At 41.9% G+C, this 16,226-nt stretch overlaps 1 protein-coding gene across 1 annotated transcript in view; it reads left to right on the top strand.

The window, feature by feature from the left end:
* tbcd (tubulin folding cofactor D) overlaps positions 1-16,226 on the top strand; it is a 345,114-nt gene that overhangs the window by 28,050 nt on the left and 300,838 nt on the right. Inside the window, exon 7 of the mRNA XM_038777737.1 lies at positions 12,715-12,844. Coding sequence (XP_038633665.1) covers positions 12,715-12,844 — 130 coding nt within the window. The remainder of the gene's footprint in view (positions 1-12,714; positions 12,845-16,226) is intronic.

Here is a 16,226-nt window from a genome sequence, read left to right as displayed (position 1 = left end):
CTCGATGGACTTTCAGCTGTTTTCACAGCTGTTTTTTTTTTTTACTGGTCCTCGACATACCCCTTCCCTGTGCTTTCTCCTGGCCTTCACCGCCTTCGCTGCCCCTAGGACCGGGCGTCAATCCCCGACAATGCCGTTCCTGAATGGGAGCCCTCCAACGCGTGGCTGCCTCCCACCTGCCATCACCGGAAGTCCTCTAAAGTAACATACATTCATGCACAGGGATCCATTCTCCGCGAACATGTCCAAGCCTTGAGTCTTGAGAATATTTTATTAAACAGTCAACAATAACAAAAATTTGAAAATCAGCTACATAATATTCCACATATCACACTAACCATTAAACAACAAGGAAATGTCGCCATTCCATATTGGTACCAATGCAAAGCTCATTTTCACACAAAAAAAACCAAACACAGTATCACATCTTGTAGATTCCTCAACAGGAACAGAGGATAAGCCCAAGAATGTGTTATCATGTCGAGAACTTTGTTGTAGAAATGATCTGTCCATCAATATGTTACTTGTTCCATGTATCAGTGTCATTCCCCGTCCAGGAGTCGCAGCTGTGCAGGCTCTCACACACGGCCCAATCTCATCGGAATCAAATTCTGGCATCCAGATGTTCCACTGGTGCTCAAGGTGCAGTTAAACATCCGTGACTTCCAGTGTGTTTAACCCACGGTGACATGCCGATTGTATGCAGCACTCACACATCAGCAGCAAAAGCATCAGTAATCTGCAAATGTGTCAGCAGGTAGCCCATTTAAATCAATGTGGCACATCAGGTCCCGCAGTGTCTTCTTGCTTCAAACCGGATTGCCTTCTGGACTCGTACTTCCACTTGAGCCTGATGTTCCAGGACCCAGGTATCTTAGAAAAAATTGTCCTTCTTTCTGCTACAGAAAAGGATACAAACAGCTACAGCAGCCTCCAGACAATTGCAGCCACCAGTAGGAGCAAACAGCAAACACAACCTGCAGAGGTTGGGGAACCAATATTTCGCTAATGCTTTCTCCATGGCAATGCCTCAGCCAATCAGAGTTGCTTGCCAACCAATCAGCATTCCTTTTCTCCTGTAGTTTAAACTTGACCTAATCATTTGTAACTTGGCTGTTCTGAGGAGCATTTTATTCTGAGGAATGCAAGGCAGCAGCTTCGACAAACTATTTATCTTTTCGGCAATATTTTTTTAGTTGCTATGTTGGTTTGCAAAATTTATGTTTGTTCTTTGTTTTCCTACTCGTTGAGTGAGAAAGCTGGCATATTCAGATGAAATCCTATCACATCACCTTGCACTTAACTTTAATTTTCACCAGTGGATGCTGGTGTGACAGGAGATGGGGGTTACTTACTCATTTCTCTATTCCATAAAATATGTGGAATATCATTATGAACAGGTTTACCATCTCCATTCTGTTATGTATATGGATTCTTCCTCCTGTTGCAGTAAAAAGGGTGTGTGGCTTTCTGTGACTGAAACAGTACCAAAACATCCTGATCAAGGGCCAACAATGGCATTAAATTTGCCGAAAAGCTCGAAGAAGATCCACAGTATTCCACTGACTTATATATTGTCAAGGGTTTTCAGTGACAGTCCTGATAACGAGGCAGTATTTGGGCTAATGCGCTGGTGACCATTCGGCATTCTCATACATGTAGAGAAGATGTGGAGGAGGAATATGTGGCTAAGGTGCAAAGGAATGCACACTGCAACTAAGAAGCCCACTATTAAACCTTTTTTAAATTTATGGACCACTCGGAAGGATTTAAATGTGTTTATTGTTTGTTTTCCAATGGTGGCTTTGTGAAATCTGACACTTGCCCCTGCCCCTTTCCATAAGTTTCACTTTAATTTAGGACTTAATAATCTAACCAATTTAATGTGACAATCGTCACCCTAATGGCCGTTAGTTTTCAGAAACTTTGTATTTTTAATTTACTATATAACGTTGCAACAAAGTTTTGAAGATTCGTTATATTTCCTGACAGATCTTAGGTATAAGACAAATGTTGGAATTATATCGAAGGCACGGTTTAGGACGTGATGGTGTAAATTATGTGGACTGGTGAGATCTGCCACACAGTGGTAGAATGTGGAATTGCAGAAGTCATTTCTTCCTCTTGTGCCTTGACAATTTGATAGTGTCAATGGTGCTGGGCTTACAAGTCGCCACCTTGTGTTCTGTTACAGAAAGGATAGCTTGTCTGAAAGGGCTGTAGAATAAGGGAACAGAAGGAATGGGAAGAAAATTACATTGTAATGTATATATGTTTTAGATGATTAATAGTAGTTATGTTATAATAATCATGTGAGTTGAATCTCAACACATTACCTGAACACCAATAAGATGGAAAGATAGTGTTTTGCCAAACCTCTTCAGTCTCTCGCTTCCAATATTCTGAAGGAGTGCAAAGTACGCAACAGGAGCTAGTTTAGCATGTGAAATCTAGTATGCTTGCAGTTGCTGAAGGTATTTGAATTCTTCATCAAACACTTGACATCCAGAAATTAATGACACAGTACAAATTCCTAATTTCTTCATCTTCATCTTCATCTTCATCTTCATCTTCATCTTCATCCTCATCCTATTATTCAGGGGCTTACAGATGTTTTCAATTTTGCATTTCTTACTTTTCTCAGTTCTGATGAAAGGGCTCGATCTAAAACATGAGCTCTGTTTCTCCATTCACACACATTGCCAGAATTGCTGAGTATTTCCAGCAGCGTCTGTTTTTATTTCAGATTGAGGGGCAGGCAGAACATGCAGCTAAGGCCACGATCAGATCAGCCATGATCTCATTGAATGACAGAACAGGCTCAAGGGGCCAAATGGCCTACTCCTCCTATTTCTTGTGATCTTCCGTTTTTATTTCCAGCACCTGCAATGTTTTGCTTTTTGATTTTGCAGATTTTAAACTGATTATAACCATTTCCTCATGGGAAATAGTTTTGTGCGACTTGATCGTTAAATTGTTTTTACATCACAGAGATAGGGTAGAGGCATGGGCTTGGGGTGGCACAGTGGCTAGCACTGCTGCTTCAGCACCAGCGTCCCAGGTTCAATTCCGCCTCGGGTGACTGTCTGTGTGGATTTTGCACTTTCTCCCCGTGTCTGCGTGGGTTTCCTCTGGGTCCTCCAGTTTCCTCCCGCTGTCCAAAAATGTGCAGGTTAGGAGGATTGACCGTGCTAAATTGCCCCTTAGTGCCCAAAAGGTTAGGTGGTGTTAATGGGTTACAGGATAGGGTGGAGGCAAGGGCATGGGTAGGGTGCTCTTTCCAAGGGCCGGTGCAGGCTCGATGGGTCAAATGGTCTCCTTCTGCACTGTAAATTCTATGATGATCAATGAGATAGTGGTGTTATTGTTTGTGTAAATGGCCATCATGTACCAAACGCCCCTCTTTTCTATTTGATATTGGGTGCCAGTCTCTATAGGCATAGTGAGCTTAATGGTATATTGTAGAAGTGGTTATCTAGATTTACTTCCCCAGAATGGGAAGGTGGGTTCTGCCGCCATATCGTAGACACATTTTTGTTCGAGAGAGACATGGCTGTATCTGCAAGTTAGCCTATCTCATCTCTCGGGTGTTGATGGTTATCGTGTGCAGTTTTTAAAAAAAAATTTGTAGACTGTTCCTTTTTTTTTTGCGTGAATCAACTTCTAAATTAAAAATGCAAATAATTTCTGCAGCTAGAAAACGTTGCACTGAAAGCGGGAAAATTGAATGTGTGTGTGTGTGGTGCCTATTAGCACCTGCTAATTGCTCAATTAGTACAATATTTCATCTGACATTTAAATGTTAGCATGCATTCATAGCTTTCTGGCTTCTTGAAATTCACCAGTGAAGGCAAAGCACAAACACAGTAGCAATTGAGGGGGCTAAATCATTCTGAAGGAAATATCACAACAAATGCATTTTAGTTATCTGATAGTGGGTAAGTGTTGGTTTACAGTGTTTATGCTGAAAAGTTATTTTCTACATTTCGGAGGTTTTCCCAAACAGATTAGGGTCAATCTGACGCTTCAGTCCTTGGTTGGCAGTGCAGTTTTAATTGGCCAATCTGACCACGACGGGGGCTACTGTTTAGAAATCTGTACCAGGGCAGCAGCATCTTGCAGGAGGTATTACCCATGAAACTTGGTATACGGTCAGATGCTGTGTTTTTGTGGTGCATCCAAATAGAAGTGTTTCCGGAGAGCTGGCAGGTGGTCACAGATCTCCGCCTTTTGTAAATAATTATAATAAGTAATACAAGGATAAGTAGGCCGAAGTAGAATTGGACAAGTTAAGAGGAGTATCTTTTAAGTAATTCGAAAAGTTAGCAAGTAAAACAAAGTGCGTTTAAGTTTGGTGAGGTCAGTTGAGTGGAATGTGTGACCTATCATATGTGGGAAGTTATGGACCTTATCGGCATCCTGGATGACCACATGTGCAGGAAGTGCTCCTGACTGCAGAAAGTGAGCTGTTTTTCAGAAGTCAAGTGGCAGCTGGTGAAACTGTAGTACATCAGCAAGGCTTGAGAGGAGGTCACACTGCAGCTCAAGGAATGGGAGGAAAGAAGGGTGACTACCAGGCAACAGTCCAAGAGAAACAGATAGCTAGTCCTGGGGTCCCACTCTCAAAACGGCTTTTCATTCTGGAAGCCGATGAGGATACTGGATCCTAGAGGGAGTGCAGTAGGAGCCAAGCTTCTGGCACCGCAAGCAGCCTGACTGTACACAAGGGCGGAAGGAGGAGTGATAGGGGATTCATTGGTTAGGGGAACAGACAGACGTTTTCTTAGCCACAGATGTGACTCCAAGATGGTGAGTTGCCTCCCTAGGGTCAGGGATGTCACTGAACAGCTGCAGGGCAACCTAAAGGGGGAGTGTGATAAGTCCGAGGTCTTGGTACACTTTGGTACCAATGATATTGGTGGAATGAAGGATGAGGTCTTGCATCAAGAATTCAGGGAGCTTGGCAGCAGATTAAAAGGCAGGACCTCAAAGGTTGTAACCCCTGGATTACTCCCATCTGTTAGTGAGTACAGAAATAGGAAAATAGGGTGGATAAAGCATGGCTTGAGTTGAACCAAGAGGTAGGGTTTTAGATTCCTGGATCGCTGAGACCGTTTCTGGGGAAGGTGGGACATGTACAAGCAGCACGGTCTGCACCTGAACTAGAATAGGACCCACATCCTTGTTGGTGGGTTAGCTAGTGCTGTTTAGGAAGAGTTTAAACAAGTTTGTTAGGGGGAGGGGGACACAGAATGTGAGTACAAAAGGGATACAGCACATTATAGTAAAGGTACCAAGACGGAGGGGGTTCTGCATGTTGAGTTTCAAGCGAGTAACGCAAAGCTGGTTGGCGTCTACTTTAATGCTAGGAGCATTAAGACTGATGAGTTAAGGGCATGGATTTACATGTGAAATTGTGATATTGCTGCCATAAGAGAGATGTGGTTGAGGGAGAGGTAGGACTTGTAACTCGAAGACAACCTCTCTCTAAATGTCGGAAAGACCAAGAAACTGATCATCGACTTCAAGAAGTATAGTAGGACCCCCCCCCCCCCCCCCCCCCCACTCACATTGATGCAACAATCAAGGAAGCCCAACAATGTCTCTACTTCCCATGGAAGCTAAAGAAATTCAGCATGTCTGCATCGACTGTCACAAACTTCCACAGATGTGCCATAGAGAAGCATCCTATCCATCTGCATCACAGCTTGGCATTGCAACTGCTCAGCCCAAGATCACAAGAAAATGCAGAGTGTGGTGAACTCAGCCCAACAATCACACAAGCTTGCCACCCCCACATTGATTCTGTATACACGTCCCGCTGCCTCAAGAAGGCAGACAGCATTATCAGAGATCCCTCCCACCCAGGCTTTGTCTTCTTCCAGACCCTTCCATCAGGCAGAAGGTACAGAAGTCTGAAGACCCGCACATCCAGACATAGGAACAGCTTCTTCCCCACAACTACTAAAATCCTCAACGACTCTCCCTCGGATCCCTGTAAAAACACGATTCATAACACCCTATGCTGCTCTTGCTCATGTATTTGCTTTGTTTGGCCCTTGTTCCACACTATAACCAATCACTTTTTGTCATAGAACATAGAACAGTACAGCACAGAACAGGCTCTTCGGCCCTCGATGTTGTGCCGAGCAATGATCACTCTACTCAAACCCATGTATCCACCCTATACCCGTAATCCAACAACCCCCCCTTAACCTTACTATTACACTACGGGCAATTTAGCATGGCCAATCCACCTAACCCGCACATCTTTGGACTGTGGGAGGAAACCGGAGCACCCGGAGGAAACCCACGCACACACGGGAGGACGTGCAGACTCCACACAGACCGTGACCCAGCCGGGAATCGAACCTGGGACCCTGGAGCTGTGAAGCATTTATGCTAACCACCATGCTACCGTGCTGCCCCTAAATGTACCATTTACCAATGTACTCTGTCGGTTATTCTTTTTTGTCTACTATATACGTACTGTGTATGTTCTCTTGGCTGCAGAAAAATACTTTTCATTGTACTTCTGTATGTATGACAAATCAAACAAAGTCAACATTCCGGGATGTCGGATCTTCAGGCAGGACAGGGGAGGGTGTAAAAGCGAAGGTGCTGTCACATTATTAAGTAAGGAATCAGTTACTGCAATAAGGATCAACGATATCGGGTGGCACGGTGATGCAGCGGTTAGCACTGCTGGCTAAGGTGCTGAGGACCCAGGTTTGATCCTGACCCCGGGTCATTGTGTGGGGTTTGCACATTCTTCCTGTGTCTGTGTCCAAAGATGTGCAGGTTAGGTGGAGTGGTCATGCTAAATTGCCCCTTAATTGGAAAAAAAATTAGGTTCTCTAAATTTATTTGAAAAAAGATCGACAAAATCTTGGAAGGGTCTTAAAATAAAGCTTTGTGGGAAGAGCATAAGAATAACAGAGGGGCAATCATATTGCTGGGAGAGTATTAGAGGCCCCTAAATAATCAGCAGGCAATAGAGGTGTAAATATGTCGACAACTCACTGAGATGTGTTAAAATAATAACAATAGGAGATATTGGGGGATTTCAACTTTTCCAACGTGAAAGCTCGTGTTTGAAACAAACCTGTTGGACTTTAACCTGGTGTTGTAAGACTTCTTACTGTGCTCACCCCAGTCCAACGCCGGCATCTCCACATCATTGTACAAAGGGAGCAGAGGCCTTAGTGGAGTACAGAAAAAACATGGAGAAACTTAAAGCAATTAGAGGAGAGCAAAGAGGGGACATGACTGGTAAGGTTAGGGAGAATCCCAGGATATTCTCTAAGTATATTAAGGGGAAGACGATAACCAGTAAAAAAGTAGGGCCCATTAGGGACCTGTGTGTGGAGCCGGAGAACATTGGTAGGGTGTGAAATGAATACTTTGCATCTGTCGTCACTCGGTAGAAGGAAGATGTTGGTACAGAATTTGGTGTGAGGTTCTTGAACAGTTTGACATGGGGAGTGAAGAGGTATTGGAGGTTTTTGCAGGCTGAAAAGTGGACAAATCCCCTGATGAAGATGACTTGTATCCCAGGCTTCTGTGAGAGGCAAGGGAGGAAGTAAAAGGGGCTCTGACCCAAATTTTAATTCCTCTGTGGCCACGGGAAGAGGACAGAGGAGTAGAGGACAGCAAATACGGTTCCACTTTTCAAGAACGATGGTAGAGATAAACCAGGGAATTTCAGACCAGTAAGTCTCCGAGGGGAAACTATTGAAGAGAATTAATCTCCACTCTGTCAGGGACTCAGGTGAGACAAACAATTTACTTTTTCAAGGAGATGATTGGATTTGTAGATGGGGGTAGTACAGTTGCTGTAATTAATATTGATTTCAGCAAAGCCTTTGACAAGGCCCACATGGGAGACTGATAGAGAAGGCATATGGGATCCAGGGTAACTTGACAAGTTGGATCCAAAACTGGCTTAGTGGTAGGAGAGAGGGTGGTTGTACGAGGAAACTATTTGTGTGACTGGAGGCCGGTGTCCAGTGGCGTACTACAGGGATCAGTGCTGGGTCCCTTATTGCTCGCAATATAGCTGAGATTGTGCGGGGGAGGTGGAAAGGTGTGATAAGTAAGTTGTGGATGAAAGGGCACGATAAATAAGTTTGTGGATGTCACACAGATTGGCAGGATAGTTAATAGTGAGGAAGAAGGTCTTGGGTTGCAGGAAGATATAGATGGGCTGCTTAGATGGGCAGATCAGTGGTAGATGGAACCCTGAAAACTATATGGTGGATGCACTTTCAAAGAAGTAACAAGACAAGGGAGTAAGTTAATGAATGGCAGGACGCTAAGAAGCTCATAGGAATAGAGGGATCTTGGAGTGCCCCTCGACGGATCCCTGAAAGTGGCAGGACAGGCTATTAGGGTAGTTAAGGCATACTGGACGCATGCCTTTATCAGTCATGGCAATGATTGTAAGAGCAGGGAGATTATGTTGGAGCTGTACAAAATCTTGGTTAGGCCACAGCTGAAATATGTGTGCAGTCCTGGTTGCCTCACAACAGGCAGGTTGTGATTACACTGGAGAGTTGGCAGAGGATATTGCCTGGACCCCATTCTGCTTTCCTTAGGTCTCTGGAAATCATTCACCTCAGGCAGGATTAGCTGTTGCGTGCAGAATACGGCCTTTTGACCAATTCATTGGCTGCCAGCCAACCAAGCTGAGTCCCATCTCATCTCTCTGTTGCTGAAAAGTCTGAGTTTTTTTGTCCAAAGCTAGCAGACTGTTCTCTGTTGTCACTTCTGGATTCCTCATTCTCTCTGCTGCTTGACTTAAAGACACATGTCCATTAAGCATCCATGGATCAAAAAGATAACAGCAAAAGGAAGGAAAGGGGAAATAGAGATTCAACAGGATGGACCTGTACAATGTTCCAATGCATCTGCTGCCTTTGTCCTTCTATGTGGTAGAGGTTGTGTATTTGGCAGGTGCTGTCGACAGAGCCTTAGCGAGTTGCTACAGTGCATCAGTGGTGGACGGAGTGAATGTTGGAAGTGATGGATGGGGTGTTAGTCAAGTGGGCTGCTTTGTCCTGGATGGTATCACGCTTCTTGGGAGCTGCACTCACCCAGTCAAATGGAAAGTATTTCATTACACTCCTCACTTGTGCTGTGTAGATGATGGATAGGTTTTGGGATGTGATTGGGTGGGTAATTCTCTGTGGAATTCCCAGACTTTGACCTGCCCTTGTAGCCACAGTATGTATGTGGCTAGTCCAGCTCTGTTTCTCATCAGTGATAAACCCCAGAATATTGGTAGCATCATGATGTTTTTTTTGCTGCTTGATGTCTTTTGACCTGGCAGACTTGAGGGGTGGTTGCTCGGAGACATTGGACACCTACTTCAGGTTTTGCTGATGACATTCAATCAGAAACTCAACCATTGAAACAAAATAGTGCTACAGTGAAGGCCATTTGACCACCTGATGAATAATTGCAAACGCTGTCAACATGCTGAAGACATATTTCAAGTTTCGAGACAGATCTCAAGGGGCCTATCAGTAGGCATCACCAGGGTGTTGAGAATGGGTGTGTTGTGCAGAACAGCACAACTTCACGCAGCATTGTGGTTTGGGCAGGGAGGAGGAAAAAAGTTCAGATGCTGCTGATGAGTCCAGGGAGGAGAAAAATCATGTGGACGATATATCATTGATTGCTTACATTGCTACCAGGTATGATTTTATTTCTGAAAGCCTCTCTTAGTTTGCACCAGTCAATTATTCAGGGTTGTGAGTATTTGTCATGGGCTTTTATGTGATTGAAAGGTTAATTTTCCATCCACCGAGCTCTACGTTGTATGACAAAAGATGATTTATAACTTTAAAGCAAATCATTTATTGACGCAATGTTTGGAATTTACAATAAAAAGCATGTTAATTTTTTTTGTCCTGGCCATTAACATTTTTCTTGCATTTTCATGTGAACAGTAAAATCATCCAATGGAAAAAGCTCTGTGGTTGGCGTGCGTACATTTGATCACATTGGTTCTGGGGACTGCTGTGATCTGCACTAGTTTTGTTGGGATGTGGTTGTTTGCTGAATTCCGAGGCAGGGACACTGGTGGACGGTAAAAGCGCCTACACAGGGCAATTGGAATTGTGTGCACTTCTAAAAAGAGTCTTGGAGTTGTGTTAATAACTGAATAGTTATTATCTGAATGTGCACAATTTTGATTGATTTGCAAGCAAGAATATAAGTTTTTATGGAGTTACATGTGCATCAACTAGTCAAATATGGATCAATGGATTCCTATGTTTTTTCGATTGGTAGAACATAACGGAAAAGCTTGAACTTTTTCAATAGAAATTATCATATGCTCGGTACAATTTGAATTTCTTTTAGACTGGCGGGAAGTGATTATTCTCTTTGGGCACAAATGCCTTTTGCAAGGCACCAGAACGAACTGGATTTATCAAATGAAATATTAAAAATAACCCCCTCCACAAAGAGTAGAGCATCTTCAGACATAGAGGTATACGGTGTTTCAGTGTCTCCCAATGGAGGCACGTTTGAGTATTTACATTCCTTGTTGCTGCACGGCTTTGTTTATACACCGTGTATTTGTTGGCCCCCTTTTCGGGAGAATTTTTCGAAGTTTCAAAGGGAGAATTTTTCGAAGTTTCAAAGGTCAAACCGTCATGGTTAAAATCAGGCAGCACGGTGGGGCAGTGGTTAGCACTGCTGCCTCAAGGCGCTGGGGTCCCAGGTTCAAACCCGGCTCTGGGTCACTGTCCGCGTGGAGTTTGCACATTCTCCCCATGGTTGCGTGGGTTTCACTCCCACAACCCAAAGATGTGCAGGGTAGGTGGATTGGCCACACTAAATTGCCCCTTAATTGGAAAAAATGAATTGGGCACTCTAAATTTATACAGAAAAAATCAGTCCTGGTAGATTTAGCCGTGCAGTAATAACTATGCAGCACCATCTAGTGGGAAAAGATATTGACAACAGATAAACATTATATCCAATCTTTCATTGACATGCCAATATAATTGATCTGGCATCCTTATTGGTGAATGTATGTGTTATGGGCCTGTAGGTGATAACAAACAAATGGAGTAAAATTCTGCTATATGGTATTAATTTCCAGGCATGTTAAAGTGTAACAACACTCACTTCTGTGGGCGTTGGCCTCTTTTGGTTAAGCCAGTTCGAACTGAATAGTGTACAGGTTTCATAATTACTTTTCTGCCTCATTCCTGATGGCAATGTGAACAATACATATTGCGCAACTTAGGTATCAGTTCGACAGCAATGCATCTTTGTCATTCCTTCGTTGCTATTAAAGACATGAATTTTAAGGTTACGGATCTCCTGGAAAAATATTGCTTAACCTTTCACCTTGTTTATAAATGTTTTATTGAGGTCGGGGTAGCTCAGTTCACTCGACTGCTAGCATCTGGACCAGTTTAGCATCAACAGCATGGTCCTTGATCCCAGTTCCAGTTGAGGTAGACAACCTCCTCACCCTACCTATCGTAAAAATTGATGGCACTTGACGACAAATAATCACCAAGATCTTGCCGTCAGGCAGAGAACTCCAGAAGACAAAATGTTTTACTGTATGTCTTTAATCCTCCTACTGAAAATAAAGCTGAACCAAATTTAATGTACCAGCACAGCAAACACTGTTACAGATTTTGTAAGTAGTGAAATTTATCAGCTACAGGGGGAGACGGACTGAATAGAGGCTATCTATTCCTTATTCCTTATATGTGAATTGTGCCTCAGTTGGGAGCACATCTGCCTCTGAGTCAGAAGATTGTGGGTTTGAGTCCCACTCCAGACTGAGCACTCAGTGCAGTATTGAGGGAGTGTTGTACTGTAGGTGGGGCTGTCTTTCAGATGAAGCATTAAACTGATCCTGTCCCACTTATTTAGTGGATGTGAAACATGACATGGTACCATTACGAAGAAGAGCTGGAAACTATCCCCAGTGATCTGGCCTCAATCAACAGCACAAAACTCAATTATCCGGTCTTTACCACATGCTGCTTGTGGGAGTCTGCTGTTCATGAATTGGCTGTAGCATTTCTCATATTTTAACAGTGACTAAGTTGTTTTTGGCCGTAAAGTGCTTTGAGAGGTCATGCAATGATGGAAAGTGCTATATAAATTCAAGTATTTTACAGAGAAGAAAGCTTTATGACTAATACAGATTATAGTATATGGCCTGGCGGCACTGCTGCCTCACAGCGCCGAGGACCCGGGCTTGATCCCGGCTCCAGGTCATTGTCCATATGGAGTATGCACTTTCTCCCCATGTTTCCCCACAACCCAAAGATGTGCAGGATAGATAGATTGGCCATGCTAAATTGACCCTTAATTGGAAAAAAAAGGGAATTGGGTACTTTAAATTAAAAAAAAGATCATCGCACATGGAAGGATATTTCTCCTTCTGTCTAACCTAACCTGTTTGTATTAATTGCCAAAGTTTGACTGAAGTACTTTACCTGTATATAAGCTTGTTATATAATGTTTGAATATTTCTAGCTCTCGTGAGCTATGTCGACTCTTGTGGAATTCACACTCCTTTGTCTCTTTGACTTGTCACGTAATATAAAATTGGATGTCATGATCTTAAGATTTGTTATCAGTTAATCTTTTAGATACAACTAAAGGTTTAAGTCATTAAACATACATTTTTACTTTCAGAAATATTAATTGAGTTTATTTTGTTCTGAACAGGTTTGTAACTCGCCCAGATGTTAAACAGAAAAGATTGCCAGATTTCTTGGATTGGGTGCTGACTTCACTATCCAAAGCTGGTCAGACAATGGAAGGCATGATTGTGATAGATGGAATGCTTCAGGCTCTGGTAAATACTTGATCATGTTTTAATTTGATAAATTTAAATGTTGAATGTTCTAGGATATTTATTTTTCTGTGTAAAATATTGCAATGATATTAACATTAGGAATAAGTGCTGGGATAGGCCATTTGACCCATGAAGCCAACTTGGATTGTGGCGTCAAATCCATTTTCCTGCCTGTATGCTGTCCTTAACTCTCACACCAATCAAAAATCTGTCTAACAAGGCCATGAATATTATGTGGTGGTAAGAAAATATGTACCTTTATGTTTCCCCTTTCACTTTAACCTGATTTATTTTCTCTTTCCTCTTCCCTCTTTTGGTGTCCATATACCCGCCAGTAGAACACTCAGGTGATCACTTGGACCCTTCCTTGACATGCAAAAGTGCCGCAGGTTGATTTTACGTCTGTTTGCTTTATTCCTACATTTCCAACTTCGATAAAGTGTGACTATTAAATGAGGAGCAAGGATGTAGTTTGGCATACTTGCTCCAGAATTAGAAAATTAATTAGACTTATTCACACAATCCAGATTGGCATTCCAATTGTGGTTCGGTGATAGATTGTCCAACATGGTTCCCTCAACCACCACCACCAAAAACATATTAGCTGGTAGTGAATGAGTCAGATGTTTCATTTCATATGGTATAAAATGACTTCACCCGCACAATAAATAGTGTAAAGAAAGAGAGGTTGTTTTAAGTGGTTAAATTTAGTGTTTTTGTGTCTGACAGGGCCCAATTCTAATTAGATTCAGGAAAGACAAAGGTGTTTGTATGTATGGGGGGTTTTAGGTATTAGTTTAAACTGTGTTTCTCTTTTGCTGAAAGAGAGTTTACGATGGGAAAAGTAAACATCAGCGTGGAGAAAGAATGAGTTGTTGCTTTGCAATGAGGGGGCACTTTCCAAAAAAAAAGTTTTGTCTTTAGTTTTAACTGAATTCATAGCAGTTGAAGCTAGAAAGTGAACAGTTCTTGGCTCTGCTACAAGCAGGAAAGTAATACTGAAAGGAGAGTTGGAAAACCTGAAGGTAGATCCATGCTAATACAGCTGAGAGTAAGCTTTATTTGAAAGGATAGTTGGAAAACTTGGGGGTGGGGCTTTGCTAAAACCGCCAAGGAGAAGCATTATTTGAAAGAAGATTTTAAGAATGGGATTTGGACCTACTCATGTGGCACTCATCCAGGGGGAATATGAGGAGACGATCGATTGAGTTTTGTCTGCCACTAGATTTCAGTGTGGCGTTTTGTCTGACCACAGTTGGGTTACAAGGACTGTGTGTGATTATTTGAGAACATTATGCCACAGGATATATTGTGTAATCTGTGTACATTTGCGAAGATAAGGGGGTGGGGGGAGTGAAGGTGTATTGTGTTGTAGTCAAAATTTTCATGTTTAATAAATGTTTTTTTTCTTGTTGGCAGTCCGGTGACTGTTCCTCAACGTTTTCTAAAACACAGTGAACGTTAGTCTTTCGAGCCAGGGTTCCATTCTGGGACCTTTCCATCCAGTGGTAAAACCAACTGGGATCGTAACAGTAGAGATCTGAATCTGATTGTCAATAGACATAGACTATAGTCCATCTGTGACCAGCTCAATGACTATTAATATTTCATGTTAAACACTGATGGTATGCGGCATTTTTTAATAAACAGAGACTAAGACTTTCACGAGTTCAATGAATTGTTTGATGTTATTTAAATTTAGTACTTAAATGTCACTTGAAAAATAATGCCCACTGCAGGGTATTATTAACTCATGACACATATACCATAACTTAAGATAGTCCAGTATTCAGGTAAACAATTTCTCCTGTAAGCGTAATGTGAAATCTACGTGATATGCAAGATGTGCCTCAGGGAAGGCACCAAGGGAGGTGCAAAAGCATGTGTACTAAGTTATTGTGCTACATTTGACAACTAGATATTGAAATATGTCCCATATTCTGCATTTTCAAAGATAATGTCTCAACCCTTGAAATAGCTTTCCAGTTACCTTTTGAATGTCATGATTGAGGCAGTGCAATCCCGATAAGAACTTGTTGTATAAAAAAAAAGATTAATGTTCTTTCTGGCGCTTTTGTTCATTAACCTAAATCTGTGCCCTTTGGATCCTGAACATTTCAATCATTGGAATCAGTTTCTGCTTAACATATCGTGTTAAAACTCTTCTTAATTTTAAGCAGCTCCATTAAATCTTCCCTTAACCACCTCTGTCCAAGGGGAGCATAGGACTTGGGAAAATAAATAGTCCATTCAGCTCTTCGGGCTTGCTTCGCCATTCAATAAGATGATGGCTGATCTGGTTGTGTCTTGAAGTAAAAACCACCACTATTCTTCGAATTTCCCCCCGTACCAAAAAGGGTCAAGATATTCTAAATGGTGAACAGGGATTTTCATTCCCTGACTCCTGTGCAGACTTAAGTAGGTGCTATTCGGGTCAAACTAGTGTTTCAAGTTATCTCCTGGTATAACCTATATCTTCATAGAAGATTCTGCCTATTTCCACTTAGTAGCTTTGACCCTGGGTCCCGCATTGCTAAGTAAGTAATGTAAACTATGTAATAAACACTGTTTCAGGTTATCGACTTTTAAGTTATTTTATTTATTTTTTCTTTAAAATGATAAAATTACTGTCTTTACAGAAAAGTAAAAAAGATCTTGCTTGTGGATACTCCTGGTCGGTTGATTAGACCTTCCTGGTCTACCTTGATAATCTCTCTTCTTTATCTTTTGGTTTTCTCCTGATGGATTCGCTGTTCTGTTCGGTTTTCCATGTTCAGTCCTTCCCATAACCGAAGGCAGCTATGAGAGCTGACTCTGGCTGCTAATGATTTAGGGTTTATATTGCCCTTCTAGCAGCCCAAGTGATTACATGACATTATTGAAAGTAACTTTCTTGTGCTGACAAGTGACTTCTTTTTACATTTGTTCCTACTTATGTCCAATACAACCTTTAGTTACTGGACCCTAATTGCATTTAGTCTTTGTGCTATCTGATCTTGCTTGACTGGTAATAAATTTGGTTGACAGGTAATAAATTTGGTTCCTGCCTCACCAGCAAATGTTCTGATGCAAAATCCTAGTCTTATCTTCCCAGCCCCAATATTTGATGATAACTTGTGTTCAGTGAAGCAGTTCCCTCTGAATCTCTGCATTCAACTGGCGTCAGTATTTCACACATGCACTTTATTGTTACCTAATTGGGACATAAATCTTATTTGACTACCTGCTAAAAGGTTTTAACTTCTAAAGTTAGTTTTAACTTTTTTTAAAAAAAGTGTAAACTATTAAGTGTAAAATAATGTATAAACTTGTTATATTTGTGACTAAAAACCTTCGTTACCTTTGTAACTACACCTACATATGTTACTAAAACTTAATTCAC

Source organism: Scyliorhinus canicula, chromosome 18 (genome assembly GCF_902713615.1).
Source record: "Scyliorhinus canicula chromosome 18, sScyCan1.1, whole genome shotgun sequence".
In the NCBI taxonomy this organism is placed as follows: domain Eukaryota; kingdom Metazoa; phylum Chordata; class Chondrichthyes; order Carcharhiniformes; family Scyliorhinidae; genus Scyliorhinus; species Scyliorhinus canicula.
Note: the sequence above shows the minus strand (reverse complement) of the source record. Positions and strands in the feature narration are given on the sequence as shown.